We start from the raw sequence: 26,026 nt of genomic DNA on the forward strand, positions 1-26,026 counted from the left end.
TTCTGACCTCTAGGATAGGATATTACAATTTCTCACATACCCCCAGGCTCAGGTTCCTGCAGATCTCATTCCCATGGAACCCAAGATTGCTCAGTATATTAACACTTCCCATGTTGGCTTATAATTCACCTGTTTTCCAGCTTCCTTGCCCCAATATATATATTGGACCAAGGCAGAGAGACTGGGTTTTTGCCTACTTTGCAGCCCCTCTATCCTAGTTCAATGTCCAGAACACTGGAGACCCCTCAGTAAATGTATAGGAATGAAAGAATAAGGTCTGCCAAGTCTTTCCTAACCAAAACAAATAGTGGCCAGGAAAACTCATCTCTGGGCTATGAGTACGTGGCCAAGATTAACCTAGAATTTCTCTTTGACATCAGATAACTTCCATTTTCACCTGGCAGCTCCTCTTTGTGCAATCCCGAGGACTGGGAACATGTGACAGTCAGTTATGCAAAGAAAGAGCCCGCAAGGACACAGTGTGGGGATTTGGAGGGGTAAAGATGGCAAGAGGAGATGGACTCAAGAAATGTTCAGAAGGTAATGCCAGCAGGAGTGTTTGCTTATTCCAGGCCCTGCACAGTAAATGTAAGTCATCTTCCTGACAGTGTGAATGTCAGAAGTGTCTTCCACTCCATTAGATGAAAATTAGAATTCGAGAGCAGAACATGCCTATCGAACTGCAAGACTGCCTCTCCAGGAGAATTTTAAAGTATATTATGCTCAATTGTCAGTACCAGTGCATTAAGCATTCTATCACTTGCATAGCTGCTGTAATTTGCCTCACATGGGTGAATACAGTACTCCCAGGGGATGATTTACTCTCATTTACTTACCAAAGGAACAGAACTTTAATATATATTCCTCATCCTTGGCCAAGAAATGATGTTTATTGTGAGGATTTTGATTGAACATTTGTAACAACCATGGAGCAGGAAGGTGATTAACATGGTAATTCAGGTCCCCTGAATTCTGGGTAGGAAGATTTCAAGGAACTTAAAGAAAGTTTTATATCATCTCCTATTAAATTGCAAAGATATGCATGATTTTTATGAACCTTTTGCATAGTGAATAACAAAACTGCCTGAATTACCTGGCTCTGCTGCTGTCTTTTCTTCCATCCATCCTGCAGATCTTCATTTGTTAGTATATAATTAGGGCTTTCGTGTTGGGCTAATATTCACTTGTTTTCAGGATCTGTATTGAGAAAACATCTCCTTTCTCTTTGCATGTAAGTGCTGTCTCCATTTCCTGCATGCACTTTCTCAACTCCCATGCCTTTCTCAGTACCTATTAGTCCTTTTGCCCTAATTCCTCAACCAACAGTACTCCTTCCACACTCAACGATGAATGTCATGTCACAAGAGCACACTTTTGTTTTTTGTTTTTTTATGCTCTCGTTTATTTTATTTATTTATTTATTCTTATTAATTTTAATGGGCTGACATCAATAAATCAGGGTACATTATGTTCAAAGAAAACATGTCCAGGTTATCTTGTCATTCAATTATGTTGCATACCCATCACCCAAAGTCAGATTGTCCTCCGTCACCTTCTATCTAGTTTTCTTTGTGCCCCTCCCCCTCCCCTTCCCCTCTCCCTCCCTCTCCCCCCCCTGCCCACCCCCGTAACCACCACACTCTTGTCCATGTCTCTTAGTCTTGTTTTTAGGTCCCACCTATGTATGGAATAATGCAGTTCCTGGTTTTTTCTGATTTACTTATTTCACTTCATATAATGTTATCAAGATCCCACCATTTTGTTGTAAATGATCCGATGTCATCATTTCTTATGGCTGAGTAGTATTCCATAGTGTATATGTGCCACATCTTCTTTATCCAGTCATCTATTGACGGGCTTTTTGGTTGTTTCCATGTCTTGGCCACTGTGAACAATGCTGCAATGAACATGGGGCTGCATGTGTCTTTATGTATCAATGTTTCTGAGTTTTGGGGATATATACCCAGTAGAGGGATTGCTGGGTCATAAGGTAGTTCTATTTTCAGTTTTTTGAGGAACCACCATACTTTCTTCCATAATGGTTGTACTACTTCACATTCCCACCAACAGTGAGTGAGGGTTCCTTTTTCTCCACAACCTCTCCAGCATTTGTTATTACCTGTCTTGTTAATAATAGCTAATCTATCAGGTGTGAGGAGGTATCTCATTGTAGTTTTGATTTGCATTTCTCTAGTAACTAATGAAGGTGAGCATCTTTTCATATATCTGTTGGCCATTTGTATTTCTTCCACAAGAGCACACTTTTGTGACATGGTCTTCTTTCTCACTCTTTTTCTTTGACTTCCATATATATGTATTTTGTTATTGAGAGAGTGAGAGAGACAGACAGGGAGAGGGAGAGAGGGTGAGAAGCATCAACTCATAGTTGCTTTTACTTTAGCTATGCATTGATTACATCTCACATGTGCCTTGGCCAGGACTGAGCCAGTGTTCCCTTGCTCAAACAGTGACCTTGAGCTTTTCACGCCAGCAACATTTGGACTCAAATTGGCAAGCTTTGGAATTGTGTGGATGATTCCCCTGTTCAAACCAATAATCCCACTGCTCTGGGTCAACACATTAGTTATTGTGCCACCACCAGTCAGGCTGACTTTCGTATTGTTACATCCCACCTTTTTTACTGCTTTTTTATAGGTTCATATCCTTTTTATTATTGGTTTTCTTATATCTCAGCCCTAGTTATCTGCATTTCTCGGTCAGCATTCTCTCATTGGTTGGTCTCATTCCCTCCTGTATGAGTTTCCTCGGGCTGCAGTAATAAAGTACCACAAACTTGATGGCTTAAATAACAGAAATGTATTGTCTTACAGTTCTGGAGACTAGAAGTCCAAGATCAAGGTGTCAGCAGGGTTGCTTCCTTCTGAGGCCTGTGAGAAGGAAGCTATTCTATGTCTCTTGCCACGTGCCTAGCTCCTGGTGATTTGCTGGCAATCTTTGGCATTCTTTGGCTTGTAGAAGCATCACCACAATATCTGCCTTCATCTTCACATGGTGCTTTCCCTGTGAGTGTGTCTGTGTCCAAATTTTCCCTTTTTATAAGGACACTGGTCAGATGGAATTAGGGCCCACCCTAAATGACCTCATTTTATTTTGATTACCTCTGTAAAGATCCTGTCTCCAAATAAGGTCACATTCTGACATACAGCAGGTTAGGAGATTGACATGTGAATTTGGGGGAGCACAATTCAACCCATAACCTCCCCTATGGCTTCAATGACTTGTCTATACACTGGTGACTTGCAAATCTGTGTTCTCATCCCAAACCTGTCTTTTCAACTCTAGACCTGTGTGCCCATCTGCCTGCTGTCAGTCTTCCTTTGGATGACTTTTATGCAGCTCAAACTCAATATGTCACCCTCCTCCTGAACTAGGTCCTCCTTCTAGCTCAGTGAATGGTGTCTTATGTGAATGGAAGTAGACCTTGGGCCCAGATATATGGGGTGAGGCCTGGAGCTGGATATTAAAAGAAGAGTAGGATCTAGGTAAGCAAGGAAGAGGCTTGTGGGACTGTGGAGCTGGGACTTCCCACTGTGGGTCCCAGTTCATAGACTGTGTCAGTCCACACCACCTGGTAGGTGAGGACACCCATAACAATTGTGAAAATGACCTGGTGCTGGTTGTTTAGCTTTCTTCATATCCCCCAAGGCAAAAACTTGCATATAGGTTCATTTAGATTGTAGCTCAAGTCAGTAACTGCTGCCTCTGCCAGCTCCTGACTTGTGCTCCTCCCGAGTGACAAATGTAAATGCTAACAGCATTGGCCATACCCTGGCATGCTCGCCCATTTACTTCTCTCTGCTCATAAACAAGGCATACATGTTTTGTGGATTGATCCATAAACTTATGGCTTAAAAACCAATTCCCAAATGCAAAGACATCTGCGGACCACCGGCAGTGCAGTCAGTTGGCTCCTTGATCAAAGGTGGGCTTATCCACACATTTGGCATTTTGCTCTCTTCACAGAAATTACTGTGTAATTGGCTTTTTCTCTATCTAGGACTAAGAAAATGAGGACAGTCCTCACGCCTTCTTGTCTTCTTTGCACTTAGTTGAGGGCCAGTCACATAATAGTCATCGATAAATTGTTAATTAATGGGTTATCACAGAATTAGGCCAATTGCCACAGGCCTTTTGGTTTATCCTGAATTGCTTTTGAATATAATGAATTATGACCTGCCTTATTAATGGTTTGTCGAATCCATCAATCAAGATACGCATCAGGGCCTTTGGAAGGGAATGTATTCCAGGAGAGCCCTAATGGAGAGGAATTTGCGAGTAGACAGTTTCCACAGTCAGTAGGAAATAGTGTCCAAGATCTTCAGGGCAATAGTGACATAGCAAGAGGGTGGCAGGGGCACTGCACGGTGCATATCGGGATCTTAGTGCCCGCTAGGTGCACCTGTGTGTGGGGGGTCAGCACCCAGTTCAAATCACAAGGAAATTAAGACTTTGAGGGCAGAAGAGACAAAGTCTTAACTAGAAGAAAGTCAGTGTGAAGGCCTAATAAAAGCAGATGGGAGGACTCAGGGAAGCAAGCTCAACATATGAAAACCAGAATTAGAATATAATTTAGAATCAGTTATTTAACAAGAAGTGATTTCTAAGCATAAACACTCCCACTGTGTACAAATATGATTTAAATACTATTACATTATTTGTATGGGCTTTAAGAGTAGTGTAGATGGTGTTATAAAAGGCAAAATAGCCTGACCAGGCGGTGGCGCAGTGGATAGAGCGTTGGACTGGGATGCGGAAGACCCAGGTTCGAGACCCCAGGTCGCCAGCTTGAGCGCGGGCTCATCTGGTTTGAGCAAAAGCTCACCAGCTTGGACCCAAGGTCGCTGGCTCTAGCAAGGGGTTACTCGGTCTGCTGAAGGCCCGCAGGCAAGGCACATATGAGAAAGCAATCAATGAACAACTACGGTGTCGCAATGCTCAATGAAAACCTTATGATTGATGCTTCTCACCTCTCTGTTCCTGTCTGTCTGTCCCTGTCTATCCCTCTCTCTGACTCACTCTCTGTCTCTGTAAAAAAAAAAAAGACAAAATAGTTGTGTAGTCTTAAGGCTAGTATCTTACCATTGAAGAGAAAGTGGTGTGTGTCCAAAATACCACTTCCGGAACTGCATTTACTACAGGTTTATGCCCAACCAGGACTGCACTTCTTGTTTTGTTTTCTTCAGGCAGCACAGCGTTTGCTTATCAGTTTCTCTTTAGCTTTAGCTTTAGCTTATTGAGCCAGTCTCTTTGGGAAATGTTCTAACGTGGATCCTAAATTTCTTTGGGTTTTCCTGGGTTGAAGTGAATATTTCTGAAGCATCAGGACAGGTTTTTTTACTGTGTGGCCAATGACTCTCCACTTGCTGTAGGCATCAGGGTGACAGGAATGACACAAAGGGAAGAGAGGTTGGTGCCTCTTAGAGCTTCTCACTCTCTACCCACACCTGGAGTCAGCCGGCATTCTTCCAGGGGAAAACTCGCTCCCAGGTGTTCAGCAAAGGTAACTTGGCTAACGATGCCCCTTTAAAAATGTATGTCAAAAAAAAAAAAAGAGTATGAACAATGCTGCTATAAACACAGCAGCATTGTTCATATTAGCGAAGATCTGGAAACAGCCCAAGTGTCCGTCAGTGGACGAGTGGATTAAAAAGCTTTGGTACATATATACTATGGAATACTACTCAGCCATAAGAAATGATGACATCGGATCATTTACAACAACATGGATGGACCTTGATAACATTATACGGAGTGAAATAAGTAAATCAGAAAAAACTAAGAACTATATGAACCCATGCATAGATGGGACATAAAAATGAGACTCAGAGACATGGACAAGAATGTGATGATAACAGGGAGTGGGTGGAGGGGTGGGGAGGGGGCGAGGAAGGAGAGGGAGGGGGTGGGAGGAGGGGAGGGGCACAAAGAAAACCAGATAGAAGGTGACGGAGGACAATTTGATTTTGAGTGAGGGGTATGCAGCATAATCAAATGTCAAAATAATCTGGAGATGTTTTCTCAGAACATATGTACCCTGATTTATCAATGTCACTGCATTAAAGTTAATAAAAATAAGATAAAAAAACTCAGAGGAAAAAAAAGTATGTCATTGGATTCTTATAGGGAAGCTGGCAAGAATTTCAGAATATCTTCCTAAACACTCACAACAGACCCCTCTCTAAGCATAGAGATAGGCCTTTTGAGAGTTGGCTGCAATCAAAAAAGAAGTGGTGAGGTTGCCAGATGGGAGAGGTGTTGGGGGGTATGGATAAAAAATGGTGAAAGGATGAAGAAGTATAAGTTCCATTTAAATAAACAGTCAAGGGGATGTAAAGTACACCATAAAGAATATAGTTGATAATATTATATTGACTACGTATGGTGTCAGATGGGTACTGGACTTACGGGGTGATCACTTTGTAAGTTATATAAATACCTAACACTATGTTGCACACCTGAAACTAATACATTCTATGTCCACTTTAGTTGGAAAATTAAAATAAAATAAGAAAAAAAAGTGGTAAAGAAAGACAGCAGAAAGAAAGGGGAAAGGAGAAGTGAGGAGGGAGTTGTGGGTTGGGTGCATGTTAAGTCCTGGAGAGTCGGTAACAAACGGCTTTGTTCACATAACTGCTCAGAAGTCAGTTAACAAAAGGGAGATTTACTGAGTAGATCTAGGAGGTGAGGCTCACAGAACCTTGGAAAATGTGTAGAACTGAGGACATCACAGCTGAGAAGCTGGGACAATCTGCCAGGACGCTATTATCACCGCCACTACCTGATACCATGCTGTTCATGAAATAGCAACAATTTGGCTTCCTCAAGATTTAAGGTTCTGGATAGGAGGGTCTGATTGGCTGAAACAAAGTCATGCCTGCACTCTACTGTCAGGGGCAGGGAGAATTCTTTGGTTTCCTTTAGCTTCCAATATGGGGCATTGTTTTCCCAAATGGGAAGGGAATTGGGTGCTAGCAATTAAAAATCAGACAGGGACCAAGGTATTCACATTAAAAACATTCAAAGAGTTGTTAACTGGGCTTAAGATTTTAAAAATATATATTATTTATTTTTTGAGACAAAAGAACCTCACTTTCTATTATCTGGGAAATTATTTAAAATCAAGACAACCATTAAAACATTTTAGAGGCAATTTTGTGGTATTTCTGCTGACTGATCTAAAAGATCAGCCAAATAGACTCAATATTCTTTTTAGGTATTTTAGGAATACTTAAAAATCCATTTCTTATTTTAATGAATGTTAAGTAGAAATGATCAAGGTTAACCCATAATTTAATTCTACAGATAGCAGAAGGTATAACAGACTCAGTACTCAGAGACTGGGTATGGGCAAGATGAGAGGTAGCTGGAATTAGGAAAACAAGTTTAGATGTAATAAAATATTGGTGTGATTAGGGCCATAGTTTAGGGAAGAGGGTCATCCCTGGGCAGCTCTGAGGAAATAAAGCTTGATACTGGAGGGAGATTTAGGATCAGAAAAGATCTAAACAAGCAAATATTAAGGATGATCATTAATTTGGGGGAAGGGAGCCAGAATGAATTAATCTTGACCCCAACCTGTTCTTTAGAGAATACAAATCCAGACCATGCATTTAACAAGTATAAGGGATGCCCAAGCAAGAATGTCTTTATAAGAGGGCATGGGACTATCTGATGTGATTAATGAGAGACTTCCAACCCATCACTTCTAATACAGTTCACTTTCAATATCTATAAAGTCTGGACACTGCTCACTAACTGAATTTGGAATGTCCAGGCACTCACTGTAGCATAGAATGTAGATACAATTTATTTGTGATCCTTAGCTGCATCCCTGGCGACATTCTGAATATTTATTATTGCCAGGACTGGCTTTCTATTTATTGAATGGTACAAGACCATATAGCATGGGCAATGTCTTTATTTACAGGATTGAAGGTGACTGTTTCATGGCTCAAGCCCTGAACATGCTTCTGGGCCTGGTTTTGAAGTTTAAAGTTTGCCTTTATAGAATAATGATTTAAATATCTCCAGTGGCTCAACTACTGTTGGGTCTTTCCACAAATCAACCAGTGGGAAGCAAATGGCAGCAGGTGATGGGCTTTAAGCTATATTGCCTAAGGTGGTATTGAAGCCAGGGCATAATACGTCAGTGAAAATGAAGAAGCAAAAGAAATTACTAGTTTGGTTTGCAAATCCAACACTTGACTAAGTAATTACACATGACTTACCAACAAGTTGGTAAGTAATTACACATGACTTACCAACATTTTTTTTTAGGTGAAAGGAGGGGAGATAGTGAGGCAGACTCCTGCATACACCCTGACAGAGATCCACCCAGCAACCCCATCATGGGCTGATGCTTGAGTACCAAGCTATTTTTAGCACCTGAGGTTGATGTGCTCCAAAGGAGCTATTCTCAGTGCCCAGGGCCATCCTCGAACCAACTGAGCCACTGACTGTGGGAGGAGAAGAGATAAAAGAGGGGGAGGAGAAGGGGAGAAGCAGATGCTTGCTTTTCCTGTGTGCTCTGACTGGGAATTGAACCCAAGACATCCATACACAGTGCCAATGCTCTATCCACTGAGCCATAGGCCAGCGCTGACTTACCAACGTTTTAGTAACTATGGCTAATATTTTATCTCAACACCACCTCAATATGCTATCCAACCTATTTTTGGATTTCTTCCTTTCAACCTAAAATTGCCAAATGATCACAAAGTGAAACTTGACATTCACCTAAGAAAACATGAGAGGGTACAACTCACATAAAAATAAATTACAAAAGATACTTTAAAAATAAATTTAAAATGACTCAGAGTAGTTGAGTGTTAGTTCCTCTTGAAGAGCAGAAAAAAATGCTTTCCTGAATTCTAGACAGCTTCCTTTTCATCAAAATTAAAATATGAAATTAGAAACACAGTTGTTTAAATACAAAGCAAAAATAAATAAATAAAAGTGATTACCAAAACAAACAAAAAAGAAGGTCATTAGTGATACAACTAGTGTAATCCAAATAAAGTTTGAAGTGTGGTTAGTAGTCATTGCCAATGTTAATATCTTAATTTTGACAAATGCACCAGGAGTATGTAAAATACAAACAAACACAGGCATCCCCAAACTACGGCCCGAGGGCCACTGAGGCCATTTACCCGACCCCGCCGCTCTTCCAGAAGGGCCACCTCTTTCATTGGTGGTCAGTGAGAGGAGCACTGTATGTGGTGGCCCTCCAACGGTCTGAGGGACAGTGAACTGGCCCCTTGTGTAAAAAGTTTGGGGACCCCAAGGAACCTGGATGAAGAGCATATGGGAACTCTCTGAGTTATCTCTTCAACTTTCTGTAAATATAAAATGATTTTGAACTTGAAAGTTTACTTAAAAAGAGAGAGAGAAGAACACAATTTCTGACATCAGGAGGCTTATGCAGACAGAGAGTCAAAGCATTCATACTGGAGAAGGTTAAGTATCGGGGCAGTTAGTGCATGACTTGTCAAATGAGCTCAGACAGTGCAAGTTCACAGAAAATACAGATGCATGTGATCTAAGAGCAAAGACTGCGTGAACCAATCAGAACAAGGATTTAAGGGTTTGGCTCTATTCCTAGTGTTCTGGGTCGAGGCTTACGAGCTATCAGCACTGAGAGTGAAGTGTCAGAACACAGAACCAGCTTCACTGAAATGGATGGAGTATTCCGGTTGGGGTAGGGCTGACGATGTAATTTGAGGTCCCAGTGCAAAATGAAAATGTAGGACCCCTTGATCAAAAAGCAGAAAAAAATGGCATTTTCTTTTCTTAGGCACTTTTGCTTTTTCCGTCTCTCCGTCTCTCTCTCTCCTTGTACCATGGTGTTTTTTGTTTTGTTATTTAATATGTGCTCCCTTGGACACAGGGATGCTTACTGGATGAGTGCAGAGCCCCACAGACATTGGCAGCCCTGCCCTGAGACCCCAACACTCTGCATTCTAGCATCCATGACCCTGTAATATTGCCAGGCAGGGACAAAGGTGAGACCCCAGGACTTAGGGAGATAACAGGAGATAAGACCATGTATGAGCTGAAGCTCCAAGCCGCCTATGTATGCTCCATTACCCCATCGCAGGCCACTTACAAAAAACAGTTTATTTCCAAGTGGTGACTATGTAACACCCACCCTTGGATGTGTGTGTGGTGGTGGTGGTGGTGAGGTCCTGCTGAACACAGCGCCCTGAGTTATGACACTGACTGCAGGCCTGTGAGGCCGACCCGGGCTGGGGAGTCATGGAAGGTTAGTCCGGATAGGAGGGGGCTTAGTCTGTGGAGGATCCTGAGGTCTGGGTTTTTGTCTGTAACAGTGGACAGAGGGCAGAGGTGATTGAGAGGATGCAACAAAATTGGGTTTTAGTGATTAATCTGATGGAGAGCACATCATGGATTTAATAGAAGACACTATTGGCAGCTTTTCCAGTTAGGAATTCGACAGTCAGCGTGGGAAGATAGGGAGGAAGCAAGCACAACGTAACGCTTGGCCTTCCTGAGGCAAACTATTAGACGGTGTTAACAGTTCTGATTCAGAGCAGATGTAGCAACCCGAACACCATATTCTACTGTTCATTTCTAGTTGTGGGTTTATCTAAAAGATTTTAGGGACACAGGTGTTACTAACATGGCATTTTTTTAGGAGCCCCTTTTATAAAATTAGAAATGAGCTCGGTGAACATTCCATATGAACTGTGACGGCGGCTCCCCTGTATTTTACTGCTAAGGCATTTCAAATCTGTTCCCAATTTTTTCCTCCAGGAATTTCTTAAACTGTGGTGAACTCTTTCTTCCCAGGTACCTCCAGAGCATCAGTCACTCGATGTAAACCAGGAGCCAACTGCCCCAGTTCACACAGTGCTATCAGTAGACAGCTGTCCCCTCTGTCTGTCACCGAAGATTCTTCTGCTCCCATTCTTGAACTTCAGAGCCGAGGAGCCTCTGGAGTCTGTGGACACAGAGTTGAGAGGCAGAACAAATCAGGTATGCATGTGACCGCCTTTTAAATAACAGTACATCCCAGGGAACCCTCTAATCAGCCATGAAAGATCTCACTGTTGTCACGGAACACAGACTGACGTGACATGAGTGCTTAGGAGTGGGTGAGAGAAAGGTTTATCAAAGAGGAGAAGGAAAAAAGGAAATGTATAGATACAAGTAGTCTCAGACTTGCAATAGTTTGACTTAGGGTTTTTGACTTCATGATAGTGTGAAAATGATGTGTGTCCAAAAATAATATTCTTATTATAAAAATACACAAGAGCACACTTTGAATTAATCCTAATACATATTAGGAACACATCTATATGTGGATGAAAGGTTAAATTTATGAAATAGTGCCATATGATATATGATTTCCATATATATCTCATTTATTTTGGTAATAACCCAACAGGGATATTATGTAACTTATCTTGCTCTTATAAAGTTTGTAAAATAGCTCTAAACCAAATCCAGGCTGAGTACAAAGGCTAGAACAGTCTTGATCTGTAAGATTTCTTCTTCTTAAAAGAAAATATCTAAACAACAGTGACAGAATATGAATATTCAATATGTATAATATAGAAATTTGCCCTTTTTTTTTCTGTATTGTCTTTGCTGCATTAGAAAAACTCCTTGCAATGTATTAAGATTAGTGAGAAGCTGTATTTTGAACTTTGAATGTTGATGTTTTCCGGCTGGTGATATGTGTGTGGTACAAGACTCCTTCCTGATGCTGGACAGAGGCACGGACCCGGCTTTCAGTCAGCCATGCCCGCACCAGGGTGAATGACCTAGACTCTCCGATGTAGTAGTAAATGCATTTTAGACTTATGATATTTTCAACTAACAATGGGTTTATTGGGATGTAGCCCCACAGTAAGTCAAGGAGCATGATTTGTACAACCTCTTAGTTGTGTATAGTGTAGCAGAGAAACTGAATACCAAAACCTATCTTTCAAGGGCTTAACACATGGTTAAACAGTGACATCTAATGATGTCTATAAGATAACTAGTTTTCCCATCTTCAAGGTGTCAAAAGCCAGCATCTTTCATCTCAGCCCTGGGGTTCAGTAATAGCACAGTGTGCCCATTCTGCAAAGAATAGAAGTGCCAGTAAAATCACGGACTCTGCTCTTGTCCTCATCAGGACCGCCAGTCCTCGGAGCACTTATAATTTTCCCACTTCTACACCTCCTTCAGGAGAGCTCCCTTGCCCCCTAGTTGGTGTTTACTGATCAGGTAAAACCTTTAGTTTTTCCTCTTATCTGCCTGACCACTGACCAACTCCTGAGTTACTTGAGTTACTGGCATTGCTAGATAAATCTCTTAACTGTGTCTATGAGTTTCCCAACAAATATTTATATATCATTTTAAATGCCGCCGACTCCAGTAGGCTGCCACCCAATACTGGGTTGTTGTTATTTTTGTTGTTGTTGTTTTGTTTTTGATGGTTGTCATCCTTTTTTCATTCCCAGAGAATGCTCCCAAGCCCTGAGTTCATACTCATTTCTCATCATATAACCACACTTTACCCCCCCCCCCAAAAAAAAGCAAAAGAATTGTATGCAAACATGCCTTCTTCTCTGCCTCAAAATATCTGTTCCCTTGTTGCCTACTTTCATCATTATGAGACCAGGTCTGACTTGTGTGTTTTCTACCATTCCCATATTAACTCTCCTTCCCGTATCTGGGATCACCTCCTCTCCATCTCTGTCACTGGCATTGTCAACCTCTCCTCCGTTGGTTCCCTCAGCTTGGCCAGCAACATACTGAAATGCTCTGCATCTTTAAAAAACAATAACAACAGCAACGCCAGAAAAATACTCCATCCAAAATAAGTGGGTAGTAAAAAAAGAACAAAAACAGCAACTCCTCCATTCAGAACTTTGAGAAAACTGGCTTTAAAAAAAAAAAAAGAAATGACAATTTAGGGAACGTGGTTAGGGATGGGGCAATTTAAGGTATAGAGGGGGTTGGAAAACCTCTTTTAGGGTCCTCCTAATTTGAGAAGGGGTTTTCTATATATACTGCTCACAAAAATTAGGGGATATGTTATTGCTTCATATTCATTTTGAAAGGTCTCCTCATTTTTTTTGAGCAGTATATATGGAAACATGTTTTTCAAAAAGTGATAATATTTTTAATTGATATGAATCCCCAAACTAAAAACGCTTTGAAAAAAGTGAGGAAATGACATCTTAAATCTTCAGAAACTTTTAATTGGCTTCAGTAAGTGACAGTAATGTTCCTGTTATCCCAGTTATCTGCAGAGCAGAATGTTCCAGTTAATTAAGTATGCCAGTTAATAAAGACTTACCCTATCAGTCATATACAGATTACACATTTCAAAGGCTCTACCAGTGAAAATCACAGGGGACATAATTTCCTCTCTCTGTGATGTTCAGAGGCACTTGGGGCTCCAAAGGGAAAAGAGGAAAGAGAAGAATCTGAAGAGCAACTCACCACGTTCTCGTGAATGTTATGGGACTTAACCGCAAAACGAGCCCTATGATCTAGATATCACCACTGTTTGACAGAACAAGAAGCTAAGACGGGAATTAAACATATCCTCGGGGTCTTATGATGGCAAGGCCATGACTCACAAGCATGTTCCCAAATTCCAATGGCCTCTACCATAAATCTGTAGCGCTCCAATCAAAGTTGACAGAAATGAAGTTCCATTAATGATATATACAAAACTATCTATCCAAGCAGTCCTATAGAAAAGTCATGTTTACACAGAAAAAGAAATGAACTCTGGAGACTCAATCTTTCTGTAGATGGTAAAATTAAAGAATTGGCAATGATTGAATGTAGTTAGCAGAAGAGAAATGGGCCAATACTAGGGGAGGATGTGTCCACGGTATGATGCTGGCACAGCAGGAATCTTCAAGGAAGGTGGCATTGAAGGCAGATATCAGCTCAAAGGGATACAGTACTTAGAAACTTGGTAGAACCATTTCTCCTTTACGAGATAGTCCCTGAGTATAATGTGACCTGAAGTGTGATCTCTTAAGTTTCACTTCTCTTAAACCACACACTAGACTGTTATTCCTGCCAGGAAATAGAGCTTCTCCTCCAGATCAGTTCTGACTCTTCTAGTGCCGGAACAGAGAGATCAAACCTGAATCCTAGACAGAATGAATATTCAGAATAAAGAGCTTGCACCCTCAGGATATACTGACTTGGATTCAGCCTTGGATAACCTTAAACCGAGTCTCCGTTTTTTCATCTATAAAATGGGAATGATAATACCTACTTAATGGGTAGGTTTGTGTCCCCTTCCCACTCTCCCAATACAAGTGTCTCTAATTCTACTCTCTTATTCATCTTGAGTTCTTCCTCTTTGCTGTCCACATTGGCCACATGATTATTGCAGGAATTTGCAGAACTGTTTTCAAGAGCAGGTACTGACTGCACAAGGTCAAGGGAGCCGCCTAACTCATACTTCCAGACTCCTCTCTAGGTCACTGCGGCATAGATTTTTCTACTGACCATTCCCCACACCACCCCATAACAGTGCTTCTCCTCTGCCTCCATAGCACCTTATCTCTGCCATAGTTGGCCCTTATCACACTGTATTGGATATATTTTCTGGCTTCCCACAAAGCTATGAACTCAGTCTTTCATCTTTGAATCCCTGAGACCCAACTAGCTAACTAGATCCTAGTAGTTTCCACAGGATTTGGTTGCATGAATGAATAAAGAATACCAGTTTTCATCTTCCAGAGGCCTAGGTCCTAAAAATTCAGTATTATTTGTAAGACTTGGAAGTCATGTAGTAATTCCTGTGTTCATCCTTTGGTTTATATCTCTCAATGAAGAATTCACTTTCCACACTTGCTAACCCCTCTCTCCAAATAATTATATCAGAAAGCCTTAGCTGGGTGAAAGTTTTTAGCCCAGTGGGGCAGTCACAGCTGGCTTATTAGGCCATAGGAACATATTCAGCAAGAGAGCCAGCAGGTTCTGGAGAGGTAAAGTGAGACACCGTCGACTGCCACTTGCAATCTGTGGACTGCACCTCACTCTTCACCAGGATAAACCTGTGCTTAAGGGTGGCGCCTGGGACACAAGAGAATCTTGCAGATAATTCTGCCTCTCTTCCTTCAGGATTCTACTATCCAAGTTCTCAACACGGGGACTCAGGGTGACTTCTTCTCCCATTTAACTTCCTGACAGGTACATAAGTTGTGTTGAACTTGTTTTTCCAGTTACAGGTGAAATCCTTTATGATTATTACTTTCTGGGAGCTTTGTGTATTTTAGTATGAAAATATATGCTACTAAATATTGCTACTAAATATTGTTAGTAAATGTAAAAGTACAAAATAGAACTTACTGTGCTCCCAGAACTATATTAAATAGTAATTTGTCCTGAAGTGTGAATTGACCTTGTGTAGTCAGGACTTCTTCTGTTTTGGGGGTACATTGCTTTTTAAATTTAAGAGTCATTTTTGCTGCAGTTAAAAAAAAAGAAAGAAAGACCCTGGCCAGTTGGCTCAGTGGTAGAGTGTCGGCCTGGCGTACAGGAGTCTTGGGTTCAATTTCCAGCCAGGGCACACAGGAGAAGCGCCCATCTGCTTCTCCACCCCTCCTCCTCTCCTTCCTCTCTGTCTCTCTCTTCCCCTCCCACAGCCAAGGCTCCATTGGAGCAAAGTTGGCCCAGAAGCTGAGGATGGCTCTATGGCCTCTGCCTCAGGTGTTAGGATGGCCCTGGTTGCAACAGAGCAATGCCCCGGATGGGAAGAGCATCGCCCCCTGGTAGGCGTGCCAGGTGGATCCCGGTCCGGTGCATGCGGGAGTCTGTCTGACTGCCTCCCCGTTTCCAACTTCAGAAAAATACAAAAAAAAAAAAAAAGAAAAGAAAAGAAAAAAGAAAGAAAGAAAGAAAAAACCTCAGTGGAATATAACAAGAAATATTTATTTTTTACTCACTTTCATGTCAGCAGATATAAGGTGCTTTGGCTAGGTTCTGTTCATTCTCTCACATAGATCAGAAGAGCAGCAACTATTTGGGATTTACTATTCTGGTAACAGAGAAGAAATGCAAGAAAGCTGGTGGGACCTTGAGATGCCTCTTAAAGTTCTCTGGGAGATGGAATTCTTACATCTTCTCATTTTGACTAGACCAGGGAGTCATGGGGCCTAGGCCACAGTCTTTGGGGCTGAGATGTGTACTGTTCTTATAAGAAAGTGGGCAGAGTACACTGGGGAACAGCACAGCATCCATCAAGTTCATGAATGGAACTTGCGGCAGAATTGTCATAGCCTGAATGGAAATCCAGATACATAGTGGACCTTACAGACCAGAGATTCTGAAGAGAAAGTGAGCCAGAGGTATCAATCTCTCCAAATGATGGTAGAAAAGAATCCACTGATGACTCTACTGCCTGCCTCTTTGATTGCTGTTTCATGACGCGATTCCCACACATGTGTATTACTTTTCTGTTTTCAGGGGAGGATGGAACACAGACCCATCCTGAGAACAACAGCCAAGAGAACAGAGTCAAGGCTCGCTGCCTGTCCTGCACGTCCATGGTTCTGAAGGCTGTCTGGGGACTCTTGATCATCTTGTCAGTGTCATCGTCTTGGGTTGGAACTACACAGATTGCAAAAATTACTTTTAAGAACTTCTACTGTCCATTTTTCATGACTTGGTTTTCAACAAACTGGAACATTATGTTTTTCCCAGTCTATTATTCTGGTCATCTGGCCACCGCTCAAGAGAAGCAATCACCAATGAAAAAATTCAGGTAGGTTTTAGGTTAAATGGCCGATAAGAAGTGTTCTACAATAACTTCATGCAAGGATGTATATTGTCATCTCTTTGAAATATGAGCTGAGTTGACTTGAGGAGTGTGGAGAGTGAGGATCTAAGATCAGTAAGGAATACTGGGAAACAGAATAATTCTCCCCTGATAGAAAATCATTGAGTATCTACAACATGCCAGACACTCTACTGGTGCTTTTTTATACTTATCTTAATTAATCATCATTGGTGGTAACATCCACCTTTTACTGTGATGTTATTATCCCCATTTTAATACAAGTGGAAACAGAGTTAGCGAGGTTAAATGACGTGTCCAAGGTCGCATACTTATATACATAATGGAACCCAGATCTGTATCCAGGCCTGTTTATCTCAGAAAGTTATGTTTTAAAAGACCACCCAGTATCTCAAGCCCAGAAAAAAAAAACAACTGTATTAATAAGATTCATTGTTACAAAAACATTTGCTTGATTTTCTGGACACTGTGGTACTTAAGTAAGATGAAATCACCTGGTTCTACGCAAAGGCAAGTGTGGCCCTTTAATACTTTGAAAAAGGCTGTTGTTTGCTGGCTAGCAGCATATGGGGACTTGTCTGCAGGTTTGCAGGCCATGAACTTGATGACACCATGGCTCTAGAGCAGGGGTCCCCAAACTTTTTACACAGAGGGCCAGTTCACTGTCCCTTAGACCGTTGGAGGGCCGGACTATAAAAAAAAACTATGAACAAATCCCTATGCATACTGCACATATCTTATTTTAAAGTAAAAAAACAAAACAGGAACAAATACAATATTTAAAATAAAGAACAAGTAAATTTAAATCAACAAACTGACCAGTATTTCAATGGGAACTATGCTCCTCTCACTGACCACCAATGAAAGAGGTGCCCCTTCTGGAAGTGCGGTGGGGGCCGGATAAATGGCCTCAGGGGGCCGCATGTGGCCCACGGGCCATAGTTTGGGGACCCCTGGTCTAGAGATGGCTCTGTGCTAAGCCTGGCTTCTGCAGCCATACCTTGGAGAGCTCAGGAAGCCAGCAGGGCCAGTGGCAGCCAGCCCTGTAGAGCACTCAAGGGGGCAGAAGCAGTTGTTGGTTCAAAGTCCCTTTGCTAAGGGACAGCGTCTCAGAAAGAAAAAGCCCAGAGCTAAGGAATAGCTTTAAGACAGTCACTCTGTTCACCAAGAGAAAACAGCAGCCAGGACCTCTGTGGATGGCCATGGGACAGAGACAGTTCTCCACATCAGCTTATTGGTTGTCGGCCAAATGACAACCAATCTGCCATGCAGGAGCCAAACAATCCTTCTTTCTTGCCCCTGTCCCTAATGAAAAGAAGAAATGACTATCATAATTGGTGCAGTATAAGACTATTCTTAAAAACTTAACAAATTGTAGCCTGACCAAGCAGCGGTACAGTGGATAGAGCATCGAACTGGGATGTGAAGGACCCAGGTTCAAAACCCAAAGGTTGCCAGCTTGAGCGTGGGTTCATGTGGCTTGAGCACAGGCTCATCAGTTTGAGCGCAGGATCACTGGCTTGAGCGTAAAATCATAGACATGAGCCCATGGTTGCTGGCTTGAGCCCGAAGGTCACTGGCTTGAAGCCCAAGGTAGCTGGCTTGAGCAAGGGGTCACTCGCTCTGCTGCAGTTCTCCCCTGCCCCCACCCCGGTCAAAGCACATATGAGAAAGCAATCAATGAAAGAGACTAAGGAGTCACAACGAAGAACTGATGCTTCTCATCTCTCTCCCTTCCTGTCTGTCTGTTCCTATCTGTCCCTCTCTCTGTCTCTCTGTCTTTGTCACAAAAAAAACTTAACAAATTGTAAAGGGTATATCTTCAACTTCTGTTTTCCATCACCAGAGTGGAAGTACCTGGGAATGTCAAAGTCACACTGTGAGCTCATTTGCCACATGTGTCTGTGAAAATTTAATTACAATATAAAAAAAAAGCAATTTAAAAATAAATATGTTCTGGTCTGAAAAAAATAAAAAGCCCTTATACCTGTTTGTGATGGTTAAAAATTTCTATTTGATTCCCATCAAAATAGACATGATCTGGGCATAAGGGGTTTTTTTTTTATAATAATATTTTATAAATGATTGCAGAGGATATGATTACCAGACTACAATTCTCCATGTTTGAAAATACTTGCATGTACCCATGGCAGGTGCGTGCTACTGGAATGCTCTCACGGTTTAGACAGATGCTGATACAAACAACAGAAGTTTAGTGTGGGCAGCAGGACCTCCGGACACCCCGGAGCAAGCCAAGGTGGCTTCATTTCAAGTAACACATTCACAAGAGGCTGCTGCTGACGGAAGTGGTTTGCCAATAAGCTTCATCATCACCACGTCTCTCGTGTCAGACTAGCTCTGAATTTACGAGATCTGTGATTCAACAAGACACCTCTGCCTGTTCATGCAGGTAGAGTGAAGTTGATCGTTTCTAAAACCAAATCAAAGAGCTTTTTTTTGTCAAGTAGGAAAGATTGACTTTGAAGAGAATATTCTTCAGGGCCCCCTCCCCGTAAGAGGTAAACACTGTCAGTCCTGAGATCCTTGATCATGTTCTCCCCTTAGACTCATTAACATCATCTGCCAATAAGGCACTTCTGAAAGCTCTCAGGGCAGAAGAGCAGAAAATAGAGTTAGTGTGTGAGGCTGCAAAAAGAGCTTGTTTCATAGTGTCAGATCCACTGACTAGTTTCTTCTCTTTTCTTGAATGGTATGAAAGTATTTCTAGGTTTTTTCTTATCGCTGACATCAAAAGAATTTTAAATAAAGCTATCAAATCTAGATAGTAATGATTGTCCATTTAGAAGTGGTATTTATATTTCAATCATTCCATTTATCAAGAAAATGCAGTTATGAATTTGAAATTTAAGAAGAAAATAATTATATACTAGTTTGAACAGGGATGTTTCTTCAGGGAAAAAGAAATTCTGGAAAGCATGAAACTAGAGCCTAAGATATATTTGTCTATGTCAGGCAATTTTGAAATGTACTTAAGATGTCACCTGATCTACAAAGAAGATTCGACAACTAGCACCCGCTGTAACAAGGATGACTATAATTAAATTATCAGTGTCTCCCAACTTCTTCACTCCAAGGTTTTCCACCTGTCAATGACGCTAGTCTAGAAATTCTGATCCCGTTGTCCTAAGGAGAGACCCACTGTTTTTTGCTTCTCCATAGAAATTGATTTTTCTTGGCCCTGGCCCGTTGGCTCAGTGGTAGAGCATTGGCCCAGCATGTGGCCCAGGAATCAAACCTGGGGCATCCACATGCTGGGCCAATGCTCTACCAAATTCCTAATCAGGGCACACAGGAGAAGCAGCCGTACGCTCCTCTACCCCTTCCCTTCTCCTTTCTCTCTCTCTTCCTCTCTCTTCCCCTCCTGCAGTCATGGCTTGGTTGGAGCAAGTTGGTTCCCATTGCTAAGGATGGCTCCATGGCCTCACTTCAGGTGCTAAAATTGCTCTGTTGCTGAGCAACGAAGCAACGGCCCCAAATGGGCAGAGCATCACCCTATAGAAGGCTTGCCAGGTGGATCCCGGTCAGGGCACATGCAGAAAGTCTGTCTCTGCCTCCCGCTTCTCACTTAAGAAAAAAAAAAATTAAGAAAAAAAAAAAGGAAAAGAAAAGAAATGGATTCTTCTTTGAAATTTTGCATTTCTTAGCACCTTCATGCTTTAAAAGCATAAGGTTCTACCCAGATAAACTGGTGTTTGAATGAGGAGCATTTTTAATTCCTGCAACAGCAGAGACAAATGAAAGAAGGTTGGCAGTGAGAGAAAAAGGGAAAAATAGGGGAACGATGAGGTAACCAATCCCTGGGGGTCAGGGTAAGCCAGGTGGAAAGAACAGTCTCTGCAGGGAAGGGTGGGGGCCTCCCTCAGCAGCATTTTGCGTGGGGCCCTTCCTGTCATTATGTCTTCACTGGTCATCGCCGCTGGTCTTCCCCATGAGGTCAGACCTTGGCTGGCGTGCATACAGAGTCTTTGCTTGAGAGCACTCAACCCAACATGATGGAGGGCTCTGGGAAGGAAGAGCCATCACTGGCCTGATTGAGAAAAAAAAGAAAATTTTAAATCAGAAACAGGTTTGTTATGCTTCTCTACAAATGTATACTTAAAAGGCATTTAGTAGTTGTAGATGTCAGGATTAACCCGAGAACTCTCAACTCTAGCTACCTCCGGCAGACTCTCACGGAGCGGAACCCTTTGAAAACAGAATACAAACCATGTGCCCAGGACGTTCTGCGGAAACGGCTGCTTGTTCTGTGTGTGGCTCTGGTTCCAAATAGCTCTGTGGTTGTAGAGTTTGAGAGAGGCCATTTATTTTTCTGTATGTGCAAGCACGTATAATTTCTGTTTTCTTCGCAAAGCCTTTGCCTTTGGGCTACTTAGTTCCTTTGCCAAACTTTTGTCTCTTTCAAGTTAAAATTTATCTTTGGGAAATCACATTTTCATTTTATGAAAAGCCCTTCTTTTTGGTTGTCTCATGCCTGAAAGTAAACCACTACACATTTTCTATGTGTGCAAATTGCATTTTTAATCTTCCTGGAATCTCTAGCTTGCAATTCCCAGCATTCTCAGCAGCACTTCCTATGAGAGTTGATATTGAAGGCCACATCCCTGTGCTTAGAGCAGGGGTCCCCAAACTTTTTACACAGAGGGCCAGTTCACTGTCCCTCAGACCGTTGGAGGGCCGGACTATAAAAAAAAACTATGAACAAATCCCTATGCACACTGCACATAATCTTATTTTAAAGTAAAAATACAAAACGGGAACAAATACAATATTTAAAATAAAGAACAAGTAAATTTAAATCAACAAACTGACCAGTATTTCAATGGGAACTATGGGCCTACTTTTGGCTAATGAGATGGTCAATGTCCGGTTCCATATTTGTCACTGCTAGCCATAACAAGTGATATGACTGCGCTTCCGGAGCCGTGACGTGTGCGTCCCGCATCACCAGAAGTAGTACTGTATGTGAGCAATGCTGTGCTGACCACCCCCCTTCCGGAAGTGCAGCAGGCCAGATAAACGGCCTCAGGGGGCCACATGTGGCCCGCGGGCCATAGTTTGGGGACCCCTGGCTTAGAGCCTCACCACTTTGTCACTGCCCCCTCCATGAGGCCTTCCTACTTCATGCATGGGAGGCAATCATTGCTAAATATTGCTATGGTTTGCAATACTGAGAGGCACAATTGTTGCTCTTCAGAAAATGCTAGAAGAGAAACTAGTACTAGTACTATTTAGAACCACATAAATATATTTCATTAGACATGTGCAAACATTAGTAACCTGTTGCTTTGAACAAGATATTTATATTATTCTTGAAAATACAATTCCAAGCACATGACAGTTGCCTGATAAATGCTTGACTGTTCATGAACAACTGAGTGAAAAAAATAAAGCTGAACCCTCTTGGCGGAAGCTTGTTCTTAAGTGTGTAGTCAAATAAGCAGTTGTTCTATCATTTCCCCTATTGTCTGTCTGTAGCACTAGCTTGGACATTGTGATTAAGATGGCCTCTCAGGCTAAATAATCAATTTGGTCAGAAATCAAACAGATCAAAGATTTAACTGAAGTGACTATTTTTACACAATGAAGCCAGATAATTCTTTCAAAATGGCCAAATGTTTGTATATAACAAAATTATATCTTGTTGAGTTTTGTTTTTATTTTTACTTTCTTTGTTTCTTTTCTACCTTACAATGCTACAGAGAAAAGAAATTAGTCAATTGGGCAGCTATATTAGAAAGAAGCATAAGTATCTTAGGAATCACAGAATCCCAAACTGTGTGTGGCTTTACATGATACATGAGGCTGCAAGTCATCTGTAGACTGTTCACATGGTAGCAGCCATCTTGATCCTGCTGCACTCGCTACTGGGAAAGAAAATTCTCACTCTTTCAATAGAGACTAATTCCAGCCACCACACATTTCTGATACTGGCTGCCCAGTAATCTTGAGACAATGTAGGTAGGAGAGGACTAGCTCTGTGACTGGAGAGGTGTGGGCTATTTTCCATCAAACCCTTTGCGGCCTGTAGGTGGCAGGACTGGTTTCAGTCTGTTCCACAGGTTACTCTCGAGTCTTGAGTGTTTTGTGCCCTTGCCTGGAAATGGGTCGGAAGTAGACAACACTAGATATGTCAGAAGTAGTACCTGACTATTATCCTCTTTTTCTCTCCTAGGGAATGCAGTCGGATTTTTGGGGAAGATGGTCTGACGTTGAAGCTTTTTCTTAAAAGAACAGCTCCCTTTTCTATTCTATGGACTTTGACTAACTACCTGTATTTACTGGCTTTAAAGAAGCTGACAGCCACGGATGTCTCTGCCCTGTTCTGTTGTCACAAAGCCTTTGTCTTCTTGCTGTCATGGATCGTGCTGAAAGACAGGTTCATGGGAGTGAGGGTAATGGCACAATTGATTCAATGTGGGAGGCAGCCCTTAACTCCTTGGCTTCAGGAAAGCTGCTTTGTTTCTTGGAGTTTCTGTAAAGCTTTCCTATGGGTTCTGAGTACAAAATGGAATTTGAAGATGGATTAGGATACCCAGGCAGTTACAACATCATGAAAGGATAAAAAGATTTCCATTGGGCAGTAAGCCGATTTCAAGAGGAGGCACTAAAATAGACAGAAAAGAATAAGGTTTTTGTTTGTTTATTTGTTTGTTCATTTGTTTTAGAATTAATGGTGTGTCCTCAGGAAAGAAGGGTCTGAGAAAATTAGCCACAGTAAGGATTATGATTTTTTTTCAGTCAACATATATTGGGACAACTCCCTCACATTTTTCTTCCCCAGAGATGGATTTAATGAATGTTGGTGTAAGTAAAGGACAAGATAACCAAAACAGTAATTAAAGTCACTGGTAACGGCACAGTGCTATTAAAAGTGGCTATATGTCCATGTGACTAGTCTAGAAATGGAACTACAAGCAACAGCTTGTACTTTGGGGTTCAAATGAACTGAACTGCATTAAACTCGACCAACCACTTCAGTTCTGAGTTTATTCCTTTCAGACCTAACATGGATTTTTTTAAAATGTTTTTTGTATGCTTTAGTCTATGTTAGATTGATTGAAAGGCACACAAATTTAAGGAGTCAGATCTTATTTATATAGTCTTCCATGCCACCATGGTGAAAATATTGAGGAAATAATTCTTTAGAAAGAGGTCTAAATGAATAGCTTTTCCCCAGAAAGGAATAGTCTTTCTGCATAATTATTATTCTCTGAAAGCAGTGTCCAAGATTGGATTCAAAACATATTTTGCTACCAAAATGTTGTTCTTGTTGCAATTATTCCAGGGCCCTTTATGCCCTAACTGTTGAAGTTAATGTCTATGCTAGAAAGTTTATGATAGCCATAACCCTGAAAGCTTTTTAAATAGCCAATTAGCAAATTCTGATTGTATCTTGGGAGATGCTGCTCAGAAATTCAGGACCAGAGATTGACATGAACAAGAACTAGAAAGCTGTGGTAGAAGACAAGATGAGAAACTCTGAATCAGTCCATGATGTAATTAGACTTTATCCACACTGTCTACTAGCTAATCTTAAATGTGACACCCCGAGGGCTTAGCACTGTTTTATATGTAGAGCACTGGGTATTGGCTTTCACCATCAGGTACCCAGACAACTGCTCTAGAACAGGGACCTTCCTTATACTGCTAACTGCTTCATTCAGGATGACCTCATGATTTGTGGGGCCCAATGCAAAATAAAAATGCAAAGTCCCTGTTAAGAAATTATTAATCATTTCAAGATGACAACAGCAAAGCATTAAACCAAGAATATAGTCCTTCTAATCATGGGTTTCTAGGCACATGTACAAGTCAAATGCCATGAATCCAGCTCTGCCTTTATCTCTAACACCTGGAATAATTCAGGGGTCAAAGTTGGGGCTCAGTAGATATTTGAGGATATAGTAAATGAACTCATGTTTATGAGATCTTTCTCTTTTCCATGTACCTCCACCATGGATGACCCATGAGAATTTAGAGGGCCTTGCCCAAAGAGGGGAAAATAAAAGATATTTAAGACTTTTCTACTCTTTCAGTTGCATCTGAATAGTAAAGGAAATCAATACATTGGCTATTAGATTTACCAGTGAGAATATCAATCGCATCAGTGAATGAATGCATATAACTATGGAACATACTGAAGCAAGAGGTCATATCAAAAGAGGTTTCATGTTTATTTGAAGTCTTTTAAGAAAAAATCGCAACTGTGTAGCTTATATTTAAATCACAGATTTAGGAATTCACCTAGAGCAGGGGTAGTTAACCTTTTTATACCTACCGCCCACTTTTCTATCTCTATTTTCTAACCACTCACTGGTTCCATGGTAATGGTGATTTATAAAGTAGGGAAGTAACTTTACTTTATAAAATTTATAAAGCAGAGTTACAGCAATTTAAAGCATACAATAATAATTACTTACCAAGTACTTTATGTCAGATTTTCACTAAGTTTGGCAGAATAAATCTTTATAAAACAACTTACTATAGTTAAATCTATCTTTTTATTTATACTTTGGTTGCTCTGCTACCACCCACTATGAAAACTGGAATGCCCACTAGTGGGCAGTAGGGACCAGGTTGACTACCACTGATAGAGGATAGAAACCACAGCTATTTTAAAAGTGATATCTGTAGTGGGTTGAATGACAGCACTCAATAAGGTGTCCATGTCCCCATCCTAGGAATCTGTGACTATGACCTTATTTGGAAAAATGGTTTTTGCAGACATAATTAATTTAAAGATTTACAAAGAGGAGACTGTCATGCATTATCTGGGTGGCCTCTAAATCCAACAACAAGTATCCTTATAAGAGACACACATGGGAGTAATACACAGAAGAGGAAGAGGCAATGTGACCATAGAGACTGAGATAGGAGTGATGTGACCACAAGCCCAGGAGAATCAGGGTGGCCACCAGAACCTGGAAGAGGCAAAGAATGTATTCTCTTCTCAAGCTGCGGCTGGGAGTATGGCTCTCCTGGATTTAAACTTCTGGCCTCCAGAACTGTGAGAGAATACATCACTGTTGTTTTAAGTCACCAAATTTGTGGTAATTTGTTATGGTAGCCTCAGAAAACGAATACAGCTTCTGTAAGTAATAAGATCTGATAGAAAAAAATGTTCAGGCCCTGGCAGGTTGGCTCAGTGGTAGAGCGTCGACCTGGCATGCAGGAGTCCCGGGTTTGATTCCTGGTCAGGGC

The 26,026-nt window shown here is 41.4% G+C and overlaps 1 protein-coding gene across 1 annotated transcript in view; it reads left to right on the forward strand.

The window, feature by feature from the left end:
• SLC35F4 (solute carrier family 35 member F4) overlaps positions 1 to 26,026 on the forward strand; it is a 207,251-nt gene that overhangs the window by 167,127 nt on the left and 14,098 nt on the right. Inside the window, exons 2-4 of the mRNA XM_066274946.1 lie at positions 10,831 to 11,016; positions 16,474 to 16,771; positions 22,998 to 23,217. Coding sequence (XP_066131043.1) covers positions 10,831 to 11,016; positions 16,474 to 16,771; positions 22,998 to 23,217 — 704 coding nt within the window. The remainder of the gene's footprint in view (positions 1 to 10,830; positions 11,017 to 16,473; positions 16,772 to 22,997; positions 23,218 to 26,026) is intronic.

The sequence above is a fragment of the Saccopteryx bilineata genome, chromosome 4 (genome assembly GCF_036850765.1).
Source record: "Saccopteryx bilineata isolate mSacBil1 chromosome 4, mSacBil1_pri_phased_curated, whole genome shotgun sequence".
In the NCBI taxonomy this organism is placed as follows: domain Eukaryota; kingdom Metazoa; phylum Chordata; class Mammalia; order Chiroptera; family Emballonuridae; genus Saccopteryx; species Saccopteryx bilineata.